This window comes from Entelurus aequoreus, linkage group LG05 (genome assembly GCF_033978785.1).
Source record: "Entelurus aequoreus isolate RoL-2023_Sb linkage group LG05, RoL_Eaeq_v1.1, whole genome shotgun sequence".
In the NCBI taxonomy this organism is placed as follows: Eukaryota; Metazoa; Chordata; class Actinopteri; order Syngnathiformes; family Syngnathidae; genus Entelurus; species Entelurus aequoreus.
This window is the reverse complement of record NC_084735.1, coordinates 30,921,618-30,939,117: the sequence shown is the minus strand read 5'-3', so window position 1 is coordinate 30,939,117 and position 17,500 is coordinate 30,921,618. Positions and strand designations below refer to the sequence as shown.

General features: G+C 40.4%; 2 protein-coding genes across 2 annotated transcripts in view; one reads left to right on the top strand and one right to left on the bottom strand.

The window, feature by feature from the left end:
* klhl13 (kelch-like family member 13) overlaps positions 1–8,977 on the bottom strand; it is a 65,408-nt gene extending 56,431 nt beyond the window's left edge. Inside the window, exons 1-2 of the mRNA XM_062047736.1 lie at positions 8,836–8,977; positions 7,802–7,872 (exon numbers count right to left, since the gene is read on the bottom strand). Coding sequence (XP_061903720.1) covers positions 7,802–7,854 — 53 coding nt within the window. The 5' untranslated portion in view covers positions 7,855–7,872; positions 8,836–8,977. The remainder of the gene's footprint in view (positions 1–7,801; positions 7,873–8,835) is intronic.
* Positions 8,978–12,197: 3,220 nt separating this feature from the next.
* The window catches only part of wdr44 (WD repeat domain 44), a 23,649-nt gene continuing 18,346 nt past the window's right edge, over positions 12,198–17,500 (top strand). The window contains exons 1-5 of the mRNA XM_062047732.1: positions 12,198–12,702; positions 13,511–13,544; positions 14,814–14,885; positions 14,975–15,593; positions 16,195–16,334. Coding sequence (XP_061903716.1) covers positions 12,626–12,702; positions 13,511–13,544; positions 14,814–14,885; positions 14,975–15,593; positions 16,195–16,334 — 942 coding nt within the window. The 5' untranslated portion in view covers positions 12,198–12,625. The remainder of the gene's footprint in view (positions 12,703–13,510; positions 13,545–14,813; positions 14,886–14,974; positions 15,594–16,194; positions 16,335–17,500) is intronic.

Sequence of the window (17,500 nt, the reverse complement as noted above, 5' to 3'; positions counted from 1 at the left end):
TTCCCATTGGTGCGTTCTTTAAGGCCTACTGAAATTAAATTTTCTTATTTAAACGGGGATAGCAGGTCCATTCTGTGTCATACTTGATCATTTCGCGATATTGCCATATTTTTGCTGTAAGGATTTAGTAGAGAACATCGACGATAAAGTTTGCAACTTTTGGTCCCTGATAAAGAAGCCTTGCCTGTACCGGAAGTAGCGTGACGTCACAGGTTGTGGAGCGCCTCACATCTGCACATTGTTTACAATCATGGCCAGCAGCAGCGAGAGCGATTCGGACCGAGAAAGCGACGATTACCTCATTAATTTGAGCGAGGATGAAAGATTCGTGGATGAGGAAAGTGAGAGTGAAGGATTAGAGGGCAGTGGAAGCGATTCAGATAGGGAAGATGCTGTGAGAGGCGGGTGGGACCTGATATTCAGCTGGGAATGACTAAAACAGTAAATAAATACAAGACATATATATACTCTATTAGCCACAAAACAACCAGGCTTATATTTAATATGCCACAAATTAATCCGCATAACAAACACCTCCCCCCTCCCGTCCATATAACCCACCAATACAAATCAAACACCCGCACAACACACTCAATCCCACAGCCCAAAGTACCGTTCACCTCCGTAAAGTTCATACAGCACATATATTTCCCCAAAGTTACGTACGTGACATGCACATAGTGGCACGCACGTACAGGCAAGCGAGCAAAATGTTTGGAAGCCAAAGCTGCGTGCTCACGGTAGCGCGTCTGCTATCCAACTTAAAGTCCTCCTGGTTGTGTTGCTGTAGCCAGCCGCTAATACACCGATCCCACCTACAGCTTTCTTCTTTGCTGTCTTCATTGTTCATTAAACAAATTGCAAAAGATTCACCAACACAGATGTCCAGAATACTGTGGAATTTTGCGATGAAAACAGACGACTTAAAAGCTGGTCACAATGGTGTCCCAATATGTCCGCACAATCCGTGACGTCACGCGCAAACGTCATCATACCGAGACGTTTTCAGCAGAATATTTCGCGGGAAATTTAAAATTGCACTTTACTAATCTAACCCGGTCGTATTGGCATGTGTTGCAATGTTAAGATTTCATAATTGATGTATAAACTATCAGACTGCGTGGTCGTTAGTAGTGGGTTTCAGTAGGCCTTTAACAGAGTCTAATGACTGCATCACATGAGCCCTATTTAAAAAATGGGCTCAGAGAAGTCAACAGGTGTCGTCAATCATAATCACTCACATGAAGCTATAATGTCATGGCTGTCTTGAGGTTCCAATAATTTCTACAACCCTTATTTTTTTGTGATTGAGTGATTGGAGCACATACCGTATTTTTCGGACTATAAGTCGCAGTTTTTTTCATAGTTTGGCCGGGGGTGCGACTTATACTCAGGAGCGACTTGTGTGTAAAATTATTAACACATTACCATAAAATATCAAATAATATTATTTAGCTCATTCACGTAAGAGACTAGACGTATAAGATTTCATCGGATTTAGCGATTAGGAGTGACAGATTGTTTGGTAAACGTATAGCATGGTCTATATGTTATAGTTATTTGAATGACTCTTACGTTATGTTACGTTGACATACCAGGCACGTTCTCATTCTCAGTTGGTTATTTATGAGTCATATAACGTACACTTATTCAGCCTGTTCACTATTCTTTATTTATTTTAAATTGCCTCTCAAATGTCTATTCTTGGTGTTGGGTTTTATCAAATAAAGTTCCCCAAAAAATGCGACTTATACTCCAGTGCGACTTATGTTTTTTTCCTTCTTTATTATGCATTTTCGGCCGGTGCGACTTATACTCCGGAGCGACTTATACTCCGAAAAATGCAGTACTTGTTTGTCACAAAAAACATTCATGAAATGTGGTTCTTTTATGAATTCATTATGGGTCTACTGAAAATGTGACCAAATCTGCTGGGTCAAAAGTATACATACAGCAACATACATTATTAATTTTGGTGATATAGAAAAGTTACAATCAAATCAAATTAGGGGGAGTGGTGCCTGAGCTTGTGCGCGAGGTGGAGAAGTTCTGCCTAGATATAGTTGGGACTCACTTTGACGCACAGCAAGGGCTCTGAAACCATTTCTCTCGAGAGGGGATGGACTGTCTTCCACTTTGGCGTTGCACGCAGTGAGAGGCGAAGAGCTGAGGTGGCAATTCTTGTTGCCCCCTGGCTCAAAGCATGCCTGTTGGACTTTAACCCAGTAGACAAAAGGGTAGCTTTCCTCCATCTTCTTCGGGCGGGAGGACAGGTCCTGACTGTTGTTTGAGCTTACGCACCAAACAGCAGCTCAGAGTACCCACCCTTTTTGAATTCCCTCGAGGGAGTACTGGAGAGTGCTCACTCGGGTGATTCCCTTTTTCTGTTAGATGACTTCAACGCTCATGTTAGCAACAGCAGTGAAACCTGGAGATGCGTGATTGGGAAGAATGGCCGCCCGGATCTGAACCCAGGTGGTGTTTTGTTATTGGACTTTTGTGCTCGTCACAGATTGTCCATAACAAACACAATGTTCATACATAAGGGTGTCCATATGTGCACTTGGCACCAGGACACCCTCGGCCGCAGTTCCATGATCGACTTAGTCATTGGATTTGCAGTCTCATGTTTTGGACAATCGTGTGAAGAGAGGGGCAGAGCTTTCTACCGATCACCATCTGGTGGTGAGTTGGCTCCGATGGTGGGGGAGGATGCCGGACAGACCTGGCAGGTCCAAACACATTGTGATGGTTTGCTGGGAACGTCTAGCAGAGTCTCCTGTCAGAGAAAGCTTCAATTCCCACCTCCGGAAGAACTTTGAACATGTCACAAGGGAGGCGCTGGATATTGAGTCCGAGTGGACCATGTTCCATAACTCTATTGTCGAGGCAGCCGATTGGAGCTGTGGCCACAAGGTGGTTGGTGCCTGTTGTGGCGGTAATTCTAGAACCCGCTGGTGGACACCAGCAGTGAGGGATGCAGTCAAGCTGAAGAAAGAGTCCTATCGGGTCCTTTTGGCTCATGGAACATGTACCGACAGGCCAAATGGTGTGCGGCTTCGGCGGTCGCAGAGGCAAAAACTCAGACATGGGAAGAGTTCAGGGAAGCCATAGAATACAACTTCCGAACAGCTTCAAAGTGATTCTGGACCACCATCTGCGGCCTTAGGAAGGGGAAGCAGTGCACTGTCAACACCGCGGATGACTCTGCCTTGCTGGTATCAGACAAGGACAAGTCACAGGTGGAGAAAATCCTCAGTGCTGAGCTCTGTAGAACTTGCACCTGGCTCGCTGACAACAAGCTATCCATCCACTTGGGTAAAACAGAATCCATCCTGTTTGGGTCCCACATCAAACTTAAGAGAGTCAATGACTTCAACATAAAAGTAGGTGACAGTGTCATCACCAGGAAAGATGAGGTCACCTACCTAGGTTCCATTCTAGAGGCTAACCTTTCCTGTGACAAAATGGCAACCAAGGTAATCAAAAAGGTTAACCAACGAACGAGATTTCTCTACAGAATTTCCTCTCTGGTCAACAAAAGCACCTTGAGGATTCTGGCGGGAACTCTCGTTCAACCCTTTTTCGATTATGCATGCACCTCCTGGTACCCTAGCACCTCCAAAACCCTCAAATCTAAACTCCAAACATCTCAGAACAAGCTAGTCAGGTTACTTCTAGACCTCCACCCCAGATCCCACCTCACTCCTACCCACTTCTCTAAAGTGGGCTGGCTCAAGGTGGAGGACAGAGTTAAACAACTTGCACTGAGCCTAGTCTATAAAATCCGCTACACCTCCCTGATACCGAAGTACATGTCAAACTACTTCCTTAACGTAAATGACCGCCATAACCACAACACCAGGGGGTGCTCCACTAACCACGTTAAACCCAGATTCCGAACTAACAAAGGTCTTAACTCATTCTCTTTCTATGCCACATCAATGTGGAATGCGCTCCCAACAGGTATAAAAGAAAGGGGCTGTCTTGGTTGACAAGACTATGCAACATTGCGTGGACATCGAGGGTGGTACCTCGGGGTTGGCAGACCGAAGAGGTGGTTCCTCTCTTTAGGAAAGGGAACCGGAGGATGTGTTCCAACTATCGTGGGATCACATTCCTCAGCCTTCCCGGTAAGGCCTATTCAGGTGTACTGGAGAGGAGGCTATGCCGGATAGTCGAAACTCAGATTCAGGAAGAACAGTGCGGTTTTCATCCTGGTCGTGAAACTGTGGACCAGCTCTATACTCTCGGCACGGTCCTTGAGGGTGCATGGGAGTTTGTCCAACCAGTCTACATATGCTTTCTGGACTTGGAGAAGGCATTCGACTGTGTCCCTCGGGAAGTCCTGTGGAGAGTGCTCAGAGAGTATGGGGTATCGGACTGTCTGATTGTGGCAGTCCGCTCCCTGTATGATCAGTGTCAGAGCTTGGTCCGCATTGCCGGCAGTAAGTTGGACCCGTTTACAGTGAGGGATGGACTCCACCAGGGCTGCCCTTTGTCGCCGATTCTGTTCATTACTGTCATGGACAGAATTTCTATGCGCAGTCAGGGCGTTGAGGGTATCCGGTTTGGTGGCTGCAGGATTAGGTCTCTGCTTTTTGCAAATGATGTGATCCTGATGGTTTCATCTGGCCAGGATCTTCAGCTCTCACTGGATCGGTCAGTTCGCGGCAGAGTGTGAAGCGACTGGAATGAGAATGAGCACCTCCAAGTCCGAGTCCATGGTTCTCTTCCGGAGATGGCACTCCACACTTTTGGGGAAGAGATTTTGCCCCAAGTAGAGAAGTTCAAGTACCTCAGAGTCTTGTTCACGAGTAAAGGAAGAGTGGATCTTGAAATCGACAGGCGGATTGGTGCAGCGTCTTCAGTAATGCGGACACAGTATTGATCCGTTGTGGTAAAGAAGGAGCTGAGCCGGAAGGCAGAGCTCTCAATTTACTGGTTGATCTACGTTACCATCCTCACCTATGGTCATGAGCTTTGGGTTATGACCGAAAGGACAAGATCACGGGACAAGCGGCCGAAATGAGTTTCCTCTGTCGGGTGGCGGGGCTCTCCCTTAGAGGTAGGGTGAGAAGCTATGTCATCCAGGAGAAGCGCAAAGAAAAGCCGCTGCTCCTCCACATCGAGAGGAGCCAGATGAAGTGGTTCGGGCATCTGGTCAGGATGACACCCAGACGCCTCCCTTGGGAGGTGTTTAGGGCAGTGGTCCCCAACTACCGGTACGCGGCCCGGTACCGGTACGCGGACCGATGGGTACCAGAAAAAAAAAAAAAAAGTTTTTTGTTTTTTTTTAATTAAATCAACATAGAAAAACACATTTTATACATTATATATCAATGTAGATCAATACAGTCTGCAGGGATACAGCCCGTAAGCACACATGATTGTATTTCTTTATGAAAAAAAATTAAAATTAAAAAAAAGGTACCCCAGTCATCTGTTACAAGGTCAAGCTGCTGCTGCTTTTTGCTTAATGGCGAGGAAACACGGTCAAGCTCTTGCCACTGAATGTATTAATACAAGCAAACTAAAATGACCAGTGACTACTGGTTTCCTAAAAATTATGTTCATCTCCACATTTTATAAGCCGGTTTAGACAAAAGTGCTTGAATAAAATACTTTCGGAGATGAAAAAAAACGTGTTGTGTTTGTACACAACAATTTACTAGACAAAAGACTTTATATTAAAATAGAAAAACCAAATACACACGGATATGTATTTTTCACACAATATAATTTTCCTGTGGACCATGTTGTTTATAGCGCTTGACACAAAGCATTATGGCCAATTGCAACAGTTCTTTTATACACAAAATGCTGCTGAACTAGGATATGAATATTCATAAACAGCATTTAGTGTGACACATTTGAGATACTCACACAGGCTACTTTGTTATTCGCAATACACCAAATGTACACAGCTTCATGCAGCACATTGGAGGTCTACAAATATGCCACTGTCACCAGGTCAAGAAAAACTTTGCCGCCCCATCTGTCATCCCCTCTCTCATGCTGCGAGTCATATACTGACTTCGAGCTAAATATAGCCAACGGTAATACTACAAAGGTCTGAACTTTTCACATACAACCTCTGAATGCCTTTTTGAACCATGTTGACGGGTAGGTTCACAATTAAAAATACATGTTCATAAGACTATTGTTTAAATTCTAATTTATGTGTAACATTATCAACATAAAATGGCAAAAATTATCAAAATAAACCAAAACAATATTAACAACAAAATATTTTTGGGAAAGGCCATTTTCTGTTCAAATGTATGTGGAAGAACTTAAGAGCCTTGAACTCAACCAAATCAAACTAATTTGGGAAGAACATGGACACAGACCGATCTAGCAGGCCCCCTCTCAGGATCAACTTCAGTGACCTCACAAATATTTTTCTGGATGAAAGTATAAAAAGAACAGGGCAATGGCCAGGTGTAGCAATACTTTTAAAGTGGGATAAAGTATTAATGTAACAGCAATACTGATTTAGAACATCTTAAAGCTTATACTTGGCCACAGACAAACAATGATTCTGCAGTAACTCAATTATTCCTGTAAATTTTACTGATATTTTCTGCCATATTCTGTAACTTTGGAAACATACATCATCTACCTCCACTTCGGCTGCAAAGGTTAAACCAGTCCTATCTTCTATTGTGTTATCATTAGCCTCTTTAAGCGAACGGAGTCATAACTTAAATCCTAAAAAAGGTACCCTACTATGCAAAAGGCTTTAAAAAAGGGGGAAAAATCTATAATCTCCCTCTTGTATGTAGATTGGCTTTAAAATTCCAGGTTATCAAGATGTTAAACAAAAAACGACATTATCTGCCTCTGGCACACTCCTACCTAAATGAGCCTGTCCATCATTTGATGGAGACCAAGCTTCACTGCACATCTTGAAATAAAGCTTGCAGCCATGCCAGCTGTCTATCAGTCAACTTCAGAAGTCGACGCTGAAGGTTTGATTGTTTTTTTCTTCAGTGAATAGGCTAATTTAGCATGATAGCAGGTTAAAATGTGACTGTATCATTAGCACTGTAGCTCACGTAGCTAGGTTTGTGTTGCATATGGTACCTAGTACTTTTGAAAAAGGGCAGAGTTACAGTATATATGTAAAAAGTGGATCAAGTGCACAATAGTGACAGAGGTTCGGACATACACACCTTATTAGAATTAAAACTACAGACACAAAATAGTGTGTCCCTTGTAGTTCAATAGTTTTAAACAGTCTAAATCTCAGCATTAAGGCTGGATATTGGCCAATACACATTTACTACACTAATATGGGACCTCTGAGACTTTCGAATTATTTTTAGAAAAATAGAACACCTTTAACGGTAAAAGAAAGTTAATTAAGAGCTTGCTCTTTCATCGTCACCAGACCCATTTGTAAACCAAAAAATGTAAATAACCACAGGGCAGTAAAGGACCACAAAATAAAACAAAAATAAATCTTCATCAAACTGTATTCGCATTGCTGATGCCGTACCCCTGAAGTAGTGGTTTTAAGCACGGCCCTCAAGTATAGCAGCCTAACTCCTAATCAGGTATTACCTGATTAACACCTCTGATTCCACATGGAAGCATTTACCCAGATGGTATGACAGATTTATCGCGAGGATACACTGCCAGGTCAGATACCTGCTCGCCTATATTACATACTGCTGCTTAGTCATCAGCCCGGTATCGAAAATGATTGCACACAGCTTGTATTGAAGGTGTCATTTAAATGGTCTCCCCAATAAAGACAAGTTTTTGCTTCTGATGTCATAGCGTTGCACATTACCTGTCATGAAGTCCAATGGGCATCGTGTCCCCTCTGTGCACAGGGTGCTCCATACCCTCGCCAGGCAACACCTATCAAACAAACGACTTTAAACATCAAATTGCCAGGTCCAGATTCAGACTCAGTCAACAAGTAGTCCAATTGAGATACAACCCCTGTGTGTGACCTCTTTTGGATGACTTATAGTTCAAGAAACCTCATAATTTACAGTCACTTATTCTGGAAAAAAACCCCAAAACAAAGCAGTTCAATGGCTATGTCTTCTCATACTGAAACATGCCATGTTATTCTTTTTAATTTTAAACGTCGATGTAGGCTAATTAAAGCTAAAAATATCTAACTGGTATGTTGGGTCAAAAAAGTGCAATGTGGATCATCAGTGGAAATAAAATGTTATTTAGGAATCTTGTTATTAGAACATGCTCAACCCCAATGGCTTCTGCATTTCAGTGCATGTAATGTACACGCAGGGAAGTGGCTGTGTGATACGTGAAAAGGGAAAGTGAGTAACGAGTTAGCCAACTTTAGTCACCAACTGATAATGTTGTTTGAGCTTGTCGGTGTCTATGAGTCCATCGAAACAACACACCGATGAATTATTCAGCAATGTCAGATGGCAATAAGGTTCATTTTACAGCTATTTGCCATTAACTTTGCCACAAGTGGGAGCATGCTAATGCTAACTGCATAGCTAAGCTAACTAGTCAACGTTTACTATTAGCTAGCTCAAAATACATAACAGTTGTCGATAGTGAGCTTGTCAAATGATACATTTAGTAGATGTTCTATACGTATAACTTAAATGGCTTCGGGTGGTTGACATGCTCAGCAACCAGAGTCTTTACATGAGTTAGTTGGTCGCATAGTTAGTCGCTACTGCTGGTTTGGTTGGCTCTGGTGGGTTTGCCGCGGGCAATTAATAAACACCCAGACTGTCAACCAGTTGTTTGTCACACTTGATATGCTCAATGTGATATTTCAATCATTGCGCGTGTGTTAAGGACGTTATATAAACTTTAAATTGAATTTCATACCTTCAACGACGTGATAGAGCTGACTGGTGTCCTTGTTTTCCTTCCAAGCCCTCAAATCCACTTAGAGCCTGAGCCCGCCCACATTCTCTTATCCAATCTGCTTTTCGCTTACTGGCGAAGTGCGAGCATCTAAACTTTTCACTGGCTGAATAGTATGGCAATTCTTTCTTATTGGCTCAAAACTTCCGTTACTAAATACAGTATTTCTCATGAGACCTTTCTAAGGAAAATAGTTGCGTTTCTATCTACTGCATTGATCCCACAAAATAAAGTTCTACTTAAACTGATAAAATAACACTTATGAGTAAAAAAGTGCTGTTCAAGTCCAATTGTCCGTAGCTCAGAAAACGCTTACCAACTTTTATTTTGAAAACCATAGACGCAAATCTAGTTTTTTTATCAATGGTTCTCTAACTTTTTCAATCAAGTACCACGTCAGAAAACACTTGGCTCTCCAAGTACCACCATAATGACCAACATTAAAATACAGTAACATAGTAGGCCTTAATATCTATTTAAAAAAGGCAGTGGTTTTATTTAACGAGTATATTTATTATTTTGGCCACTGTAACATTACACACAGTTTGAATAGTAACACTGTGTTTGAACATTAAATTAAGTGATTTTTTGGCATACTACTAGATGGAGTCCGGGTAACACAACCACAGTTTGAGAATCACTGGTCTATATGATTTATAATGACTTCCAACTTCTATCCCCATTTTGATCACACTTTGATTATTCATTTTTGTCTTTATTACCCTCAATAATCAATCTTTTATTGGAATAATCCAGCAGTATTCAATTGTTGTTGATTAGTTTTAACACTCCTGCCATCTAGCTGGACTGGTCTGTTGTTTAAACATGAATAAAGACACTAATATTGGTTGAATTCCACTATTGTTTACCATAGCCATGAATGCCAAAAATGGCAAATTTTTAAATGTTTGTTCTAACTGTCCATCTATTCATAATATAATATAATATAATGTAACATACCAGTGTTATACAGTATTAACCAAGGGTGCCCAAACTTTTTGCCTCCAAGGGCCAAAGTGAACATGTGTGGGCCGCAGGCCAAAAACAGCAATGTTAAGTAGAAGTGTCCCAATACAACTTTTTCCACTTGAAATCTCTTACCAATATTGGAGCCTTGGGAATTGGCTTGTACAGATATTGAGCCAGTAAAATATCAGCAGGAAAAGGCTTGGTCAAGTGAAATTGTATGAAGAAAACGCTAACCTATTTATTAATAACCGTGAGTTATGTTATGGAGTGGACTTATGCTGTCTTTAAGGGGAAGTGGTGTAGTAAATGTGGCTGTGTGATACGTGAAAAGGGAAAGTGAGTCGCGGACACGTTTGTTACTGGATACTATCTAATACGCCTCAGCCTTGGAGACTTTGTATGTGTAAATAATATGCAACTATAATTAAATTACATTTGTTTATATTGACAAATGTGCTGTTTTAGGCTAGAATATTGTTCAGTTGTTTTTCGTAAGTCTCGATTATGTGCTATTGTGTGCTTAGCTGTTGCGTAGCTGCTAGCTCCCAGTAACCTGTAGCCTACAATGTTTATCTTTTATAAATGACTTGAATAAAAGAGAAGAAAATACCAAGCTTGTGTGCTTATTGGAGGACATTTAGATCTTACCTGGCTGTCCAGCTTTGCACAAGTAAACAGGCTGCAGGACTGCTTGTATCCCACATGATATCACACATTTTACATGCGAGCCCATATCATTTGATGCTTGTTTTTTTTTTGCTGATATCACACAAAGATTCCATATCAGTATTTGGATAAAGACAACTTAATTTTAAATGTGAAACTCAAGTAACCCAAATGTTCCCACCCTTTAGCGGGCCAAACAAAACGACTTAGTCGGTCAAGCCCACGGGCCCCATTGTGGACACACTTTTTTGATTTTTTTGATTGATTGATTGAGACTTTTATTAGTAGATTGCACAGTGAAGTACATATTCCGTACAATTGACCACTAAATGGTAAAACCCGAATAATTTTTTCAACTTGTTTAAGTCTGGGTCAAATTGATTCATGATACAGATATACTATCATCATAATACAGTCATCACACAAGATAATCATCAGAGTATCTACATTTAATTATTGACATTATTTACAATCCGGGGTGTGGGGTGGGGGTGGGGGGGTAGGTTTGGGTGTTTTCAACACTTCAGTCATCAACAATTGCATCATCAGAGAAATGGACATTGAAACAGTGTAGGACTGACTTGGTAGGATATGTACAGCAAGTAGTGGACATAGAGAGAGAGATCAGAAAGCATGAGAAAAAGTATCTACATTTGATTATTTACATTTGATTATTAACAATCCGGGGAGGGTGTTAGTTTAGGGTTGAAGTTGCCTGGAGGTGTTCTTTTAGTGCGGTTTTGAAGGAGGATAGAGATGCCCTTTCTTTTACACCTATTGGGAGTGCATTAAGAGTGAGTTAAGACCTTTGTTAGATCGGAATCTGGGTTTAACGTGGTTAGTGGAGCTCCGTCTGGTGTTGTGGTTATGGCGGTCATTTACGTTAAGGAAGTAGTTTGACATGTACTTAGGTATCAGGGAGGTGTAGCGGATTTTATAGACTAGGCTCAGTGCAAGTTGTTTTACTCTGTCCTCCACCCTGAGCCAGCCCACTTTGGAGAAGTGGGTAGGAGTGAGGTGTGATCTGGGGTGGAGGTCTAGAAGTAATCTGACTAGCTTGTTCTGGGATGTTTGGAGTCTAGATTTGAGGGTTTTGGAGGTGCTAGGGTACCAGGAGGTGCATGTGTAATCGAAAAAGGGTTGAACGAGAGTTCCCGCTAGAATCCTCATGGTGCTTTTGTTGACCAGAGAGGAGATTCTATAGCCATTTTATCACAGGAAAGATTAGCCTCTAGAATGGAACCTAGGTAGGTGGTATAAACCATGAAAAGCAGTTTAATAATACCAGAAAGTGTAAATATAAAATTACCAAAACCTATGATATAAAAAGTGTATTGACAGTGATTATTATAATTGTATTAGCAGGTAAGAAATAATTCCCCAAGGAAGTACTTTTGTTGTGCTTTCCCCTGTCTGTTTTCTTTAGTCAGACTAAAGGAAACATCTTAAGCAATGAACATCAGGAACAAAAAAACCCCAGCTCAGTTCATCAGCGAGCTATGTCAATAAAAATGGTTTGTTGGTATAGGATAACTGCATATCGAAAAAGCTAGTGGGATATTTAATGATGATGCTTTATGATTGACTGGAGGATAATTATAGCATGCAATACTCACACTCTACTTTAGATGGCGATATGTACTAGCAAGCCGTCAACAAAACCAGAGAAGAAGAAGCACTCAAGGCCTCTGCCCGGGCCCCGCCCTCCGGGTACAGGCTGACATATTTTCAGATCCTGGTTTGTTTATACGGCTGTTCACTGCCTCGGAGCAGCTCGGCAATCGACTGTCATTAGGAAGCCGTTTTTCTGGCTTTTGCATTCATGGATGATATTAAAAAACATTTAGTGATCACTTTGCTATAGGTGGGGCTCGGGTAGCAAGAATCGTTGTACTGTAGTGTAGCAATGTATATTGGCAGCTAGCTAGTTAGCATAGTACAGCTACAGCAATGATGTGACGTTGACAGGAAAGTGTTCTCATGCAGCCCGAGCCCTCTTCACGGTACCGTTACAATCGAAAACAAGCAAAAGACAGATGTGTCATCTCGCTTAACTCCTCCGCAGGCTAGGCTTTTAGTCAAAGTGGGCAAGCTACAGAGCTAAATTCATGTTAGCATGGCGTCAGACACAAGTGACACGGAGGAGTTCTACGATGCTACAGAGGACGTACATTTCAGCCCATCTCCTAAAGTGTAAGGAAGCGTGTTTTCTATTTCTTAGTTACGCATAAGTAGTTCAAACAAAGCCAATCTGCTGTTTTTATTGTGTTAAATGATCTATATTACAGGGTAAGGTCTACTTGAGCACCTGATCCTTGGGATGTAGAGTAGTAGTTGTCTACGATGCATTTGTTGCAATTGTCTTAAATGTGAGGCTCTTTCAAAGTGTAAAACTGTAGATAGTTGGTAATAGTATATGTAATCTGATGTTATTTTTCGAAAAAAAAATATAAAAGAGGGTTGTTTTTCCTGTAGACTTGGGTGCATAAATAAATCTACAGTCAAATCATTATGATAATGATAATAGCTTTGCTTATTTCGAGCATGTTTAACAAAGTAACATTGAATTACTTGCACGATTCAACAAGTTAGGAAAAGGAGTAAGAATATTTGCATCTAAAGTCTTACTAGTAATATTTGTGAATGTGGCTGTATCAGTATATCATAATTAAAAGTTAAAGTACCAATGATTGTCACACACGCTAGGTGTGGTGAGATTACCCTCTGCCTTTACCCATCTCCTTGTTCCACCCCCTGGGAGGTGAGGGGAGCAGTGAGCAGCAGCGGAATCCTTTTGGTGATTTAACCCCAAATTCCAACCCTTAATGGGAGGTAATGGTTCCCATTTTTATAGTCTTACCGATCTCAGGGCGGACACTCTAACCACAAGGCCACTGAGCAGAATGCAGTGTGTCATCTTTTTGTTCAACATTTGTACCATTATTGTTTGGAATATCTAATATGGTTATCTCTGTAACTACTGTATGTCTATGTCTTCCAGGTCTCCGACAAAGTTTGCCATTCCTTCACCTAAGGTAAGTTTATTTACTGTGACCTGCATATTTAAAGGTTTGGGGTGTCAGGTTAGATGCGGCAACAATCCTTGTATATATACATTATATTGCTCATATTTATGATTGTATTATATAGCAAATTAAATCATTGCACTTGGTTTGTTGGAAAAATATATTTTTAGGCAGATCAGTCACTGATTCTGATAACATTTGACATTAATAGTGCTATTGGTTAATATAAAGTACAAGTCACTGACTCATTTTACCTCATTATTTTAAGACAACTGTAAATAGCCTGCATCACCTTCCAGTAAGGAACAATGTAAATTAATCATAACTTTTTTTTGTCAAGGTTCTCTTCCCACATTTAGTATTAATCAGTTTATTTTCCAAAGAAGCTGATTCTTTGAAAAAGGGAAACAGTAAATATGGTCTGCTATTTTATGCTGATGCACACAATACTGTTTGTATTTATAGAAAACAAAATGGAGCTTTCTTTGACCACATGGTGATTAATTATACCCTTTAGTTTTTTGCGATCGTAATATTCAACCAACTCATGTATCAGTATCACATATCTTTATTGCGCTAACGGCACAGCTCTAATATTTACTCGTAACTCAGAAATGTCGGTGTGATGAGAATCTCTCATTTACCAACAAAAATCACTGCTACAGATAGCGCTCATCACAGTTCCTCGATGTTCTCAATGAACACTACTGTTGGAAAAAAAAAGATTAATTAAGCTCTTTTCAAACAAAACATACACAGAGAATGTATGCAACTTGTGGACAACAAAGCAGACACCTGCTTGTTTTTATGATACAATTACAATGGGTTTAGTGAATGAGCTTTTACTGCCATTTAGTGTGCAATTGTTAGTTAGGTTTTGTTAATATCCGAATCAGCTTAATTGGCCAAGTATGTTTAACACAAGGAATGTGACTTGGCAGACCGTGCTCCCTTTTTCAATGCAAGAAACAAAGAAAAATCCAACAAGTACCTGTAGTAAAAAAAAGACTGAAACATATATTTGTTGTCCAAACTATGCACACATTTTAGTGCAAATGAAGCATATTTTGTTAAATTTGTTGAAATAATGTGCATTTTGGGGTTAACGTTTACTTATTAATATAAAATCAAATCCTAATACAATGGTGTTGAGAAAAAAGCCTCGAACCTTCACAACCTTTGTATAACATTTAGAAATATGTCCATATATTTGCACACATAAAGCTATAGTTAGAAATAATCAGTAACAAAAGAAAACTTTTTTTTTTCCATGAACAGCTCTCCCAGAAATCTGATGAAGGGTGCTGTGAAGGGGCCGCTGCTGATGCTACTCAAGATGATTCACTGCAGGTGTTTGCTATATTGTCTCTCAGTAATGTAGTGTTTTAATTTGAGTGTTATTTTTAGTAGACCTTATTGTATATTTTTTTCGATCGTAGATCATTGACAGCATCATTGAGGAAAGTCAAAAGCAAAATGGCTCTGCTGCTGTTGCTGACCTGTTGGAGCAACTACATGTTGACGTGACTGTGGAAGCAGAGTCAAAGGAAGAGCGCGATAGCGCTCAGGAAGTTCCTGTGCAGCCATCAGTGGCAGCTGGTGAACCTCAACCTAGGCCAGCAGTGGAGGAGCAACCGGAATGTGCTGCGTCTAACGGAATGTGTTCTCTACCTGCCCCTGACCCCTCGGACATTCCGGGACCTTCAGTTGGAACACAAGGTGTTCAGCCCCCGGACATCACCAGCACAATAGGACTGATTCACACAGATGGGGTGCTTGTGGTTGCAGAAGGGGAGCAGGAGCAAAGGCCTGCCGACCTTTTAGAGCAGGTTGCATTCACAGACAGGCCAACAGACTCTAGAGACACATCTGGGCCTATGAAACCCCGACGGCAGTTCACAGTAGAACCAGACATTGTAGCCAGCACCAAGAAGCCTCCGCCATCAAGACCACCGCCTCCCACTGGAGGTCCTCCACCTAGACCGCCCCTACCATCCTTTTGGCAGGGTCTCCCTTCCAAGAAGTCTCTGGAGTGTGTCAGACCCTGTGGGCTTGAAGGTAAACAATACACACACTGCAGTATGCTGGGCATAAAAACAACACTAAATGAAGGAAAAGATAAGGGAAATAAATATTTAGATGCCTTTGTGTACATTTTTTATTCAATTAAAAATGTAAGAATGTGTGTCCTTTTTGTCCAGAAGAACATTTGCTGAGAGAGTGTGTAGTTCACAATCTCTCGCCTAGTTCATCCCAAGGGTTTTTGATGAGGTCATGCTGGAACAGAAAAGGGTTTTCCACAAACTTATAAGCATATAAATATTCAAAATGTACCAGAAAGTTTTAACTATCCCCTTACTTTTTATTGTAATGATTATAAAAAGTGTGTATCGATACTTCTGTCCGTTTTATGTTACATGTTTGTTTTTGAGTGCAGCCGTTAAAGAAATATAATAGCATGGGTCTTATTTACTTATACCTGAGTTATGCAAAGTTTTAGTAAATGAGTGACAGCCTGCAGTGTTCCAGGTTAATCATACACCGACATACTTTTCTGGTCACTTTCCATTAACAGAAATGGGGGAATATTTTCATGATCCAATGCATATACTGGAGATTGCTTTATGCATGCATTGACGGATTGAGTTTGTTTCCACAGTGAGTGCTGTTAGCAGCGACCCTCTGGAACTGTCTGGTCTGGTGTCTCCAAGTAGCACTGTGAGGAGTCTGACCAGAGAGCTGCAGCACTCCTTGGATCTGGCCAGTGCCACCAGTGGTGACAAGGTGGTGACAGCTCAGGTTAGTCGGACTTTGGCGCTAATGGTCACATACATCAGAGGTCCCCAAACTACGGCCCAGGAGCCGTATCCGACCCGCTAGTGTCCACAATCTGGCTCGCAGGATGTCTCAATGTTAAAAAAAGTTTCATTTTTTATTTTTTATTTTAAATCTGTCCTGTCCAGCCGCTCAGGCAAATCTTATTGTTGATGTAGATGCCCACATCTGCTGTACAAATTTACTTTACAAAAGAGAAGTGTTGGATACTTCTCCTGCTGCCTTTTTGTATTTGATTTTATTTAATGTTTGTATATATCCATCCATTTACTACCGCTTGTCCCTTTCGGGGTCGCAGGGCTGCTGGCGCCTATCTAGTGTTTGGCGCAGCCGGACCAGAACAGGAGGGGATAGAAAGAAGAAGAAAAATTAAGACAAATGGGGAAATTGTGGGGACAATAGAACAACAACAAATGTTTATGTATGTATGTATATACTGTGTTTGTATATATATATATATATATATACAGTATGTATGTGTGTGTGTGAGTATATGCTGTATATATGTGTGTATATATATATGTGTGTGTGTGTATATATGTGTGTGTATATACGTGTGCGTGTGTATGTATATATATATATATATATGTATATATATATGTGTATATATATATATATATGTATATATATGTGTATATATATATATATATATATATATATATATATATATATATATATATATATATATATATATATATATATATATATATATATATATATATATATATATATATATATATATATATATATATATGTATGTATGTATGTATGTGTATATATGTATATATATATATGTATGTATGTATGTATGTGTATATATGTATATATATATGTATGTATATATATATGTATGTATGTGTATATATGTATATATATATATATATGTATATATATATATGTATGTATGTATGTATGTATGTATGTATGTATGTATGTGTGTGTGTGTGTGTGTGTGTGTACATACATTATATTGCCAAAAGTATTTGGCCACCCATCTAAATGATCAGAATCAGGTGTCCTAATCACTTGACCCAGCCACAGGTGTATAAAATCAAGCACTCAGGCATGGGGACTGTTTCTACAAACATTTGTGAAAGAATGGGCCGCTCTCAGGAGCCCAGTGACTTCCA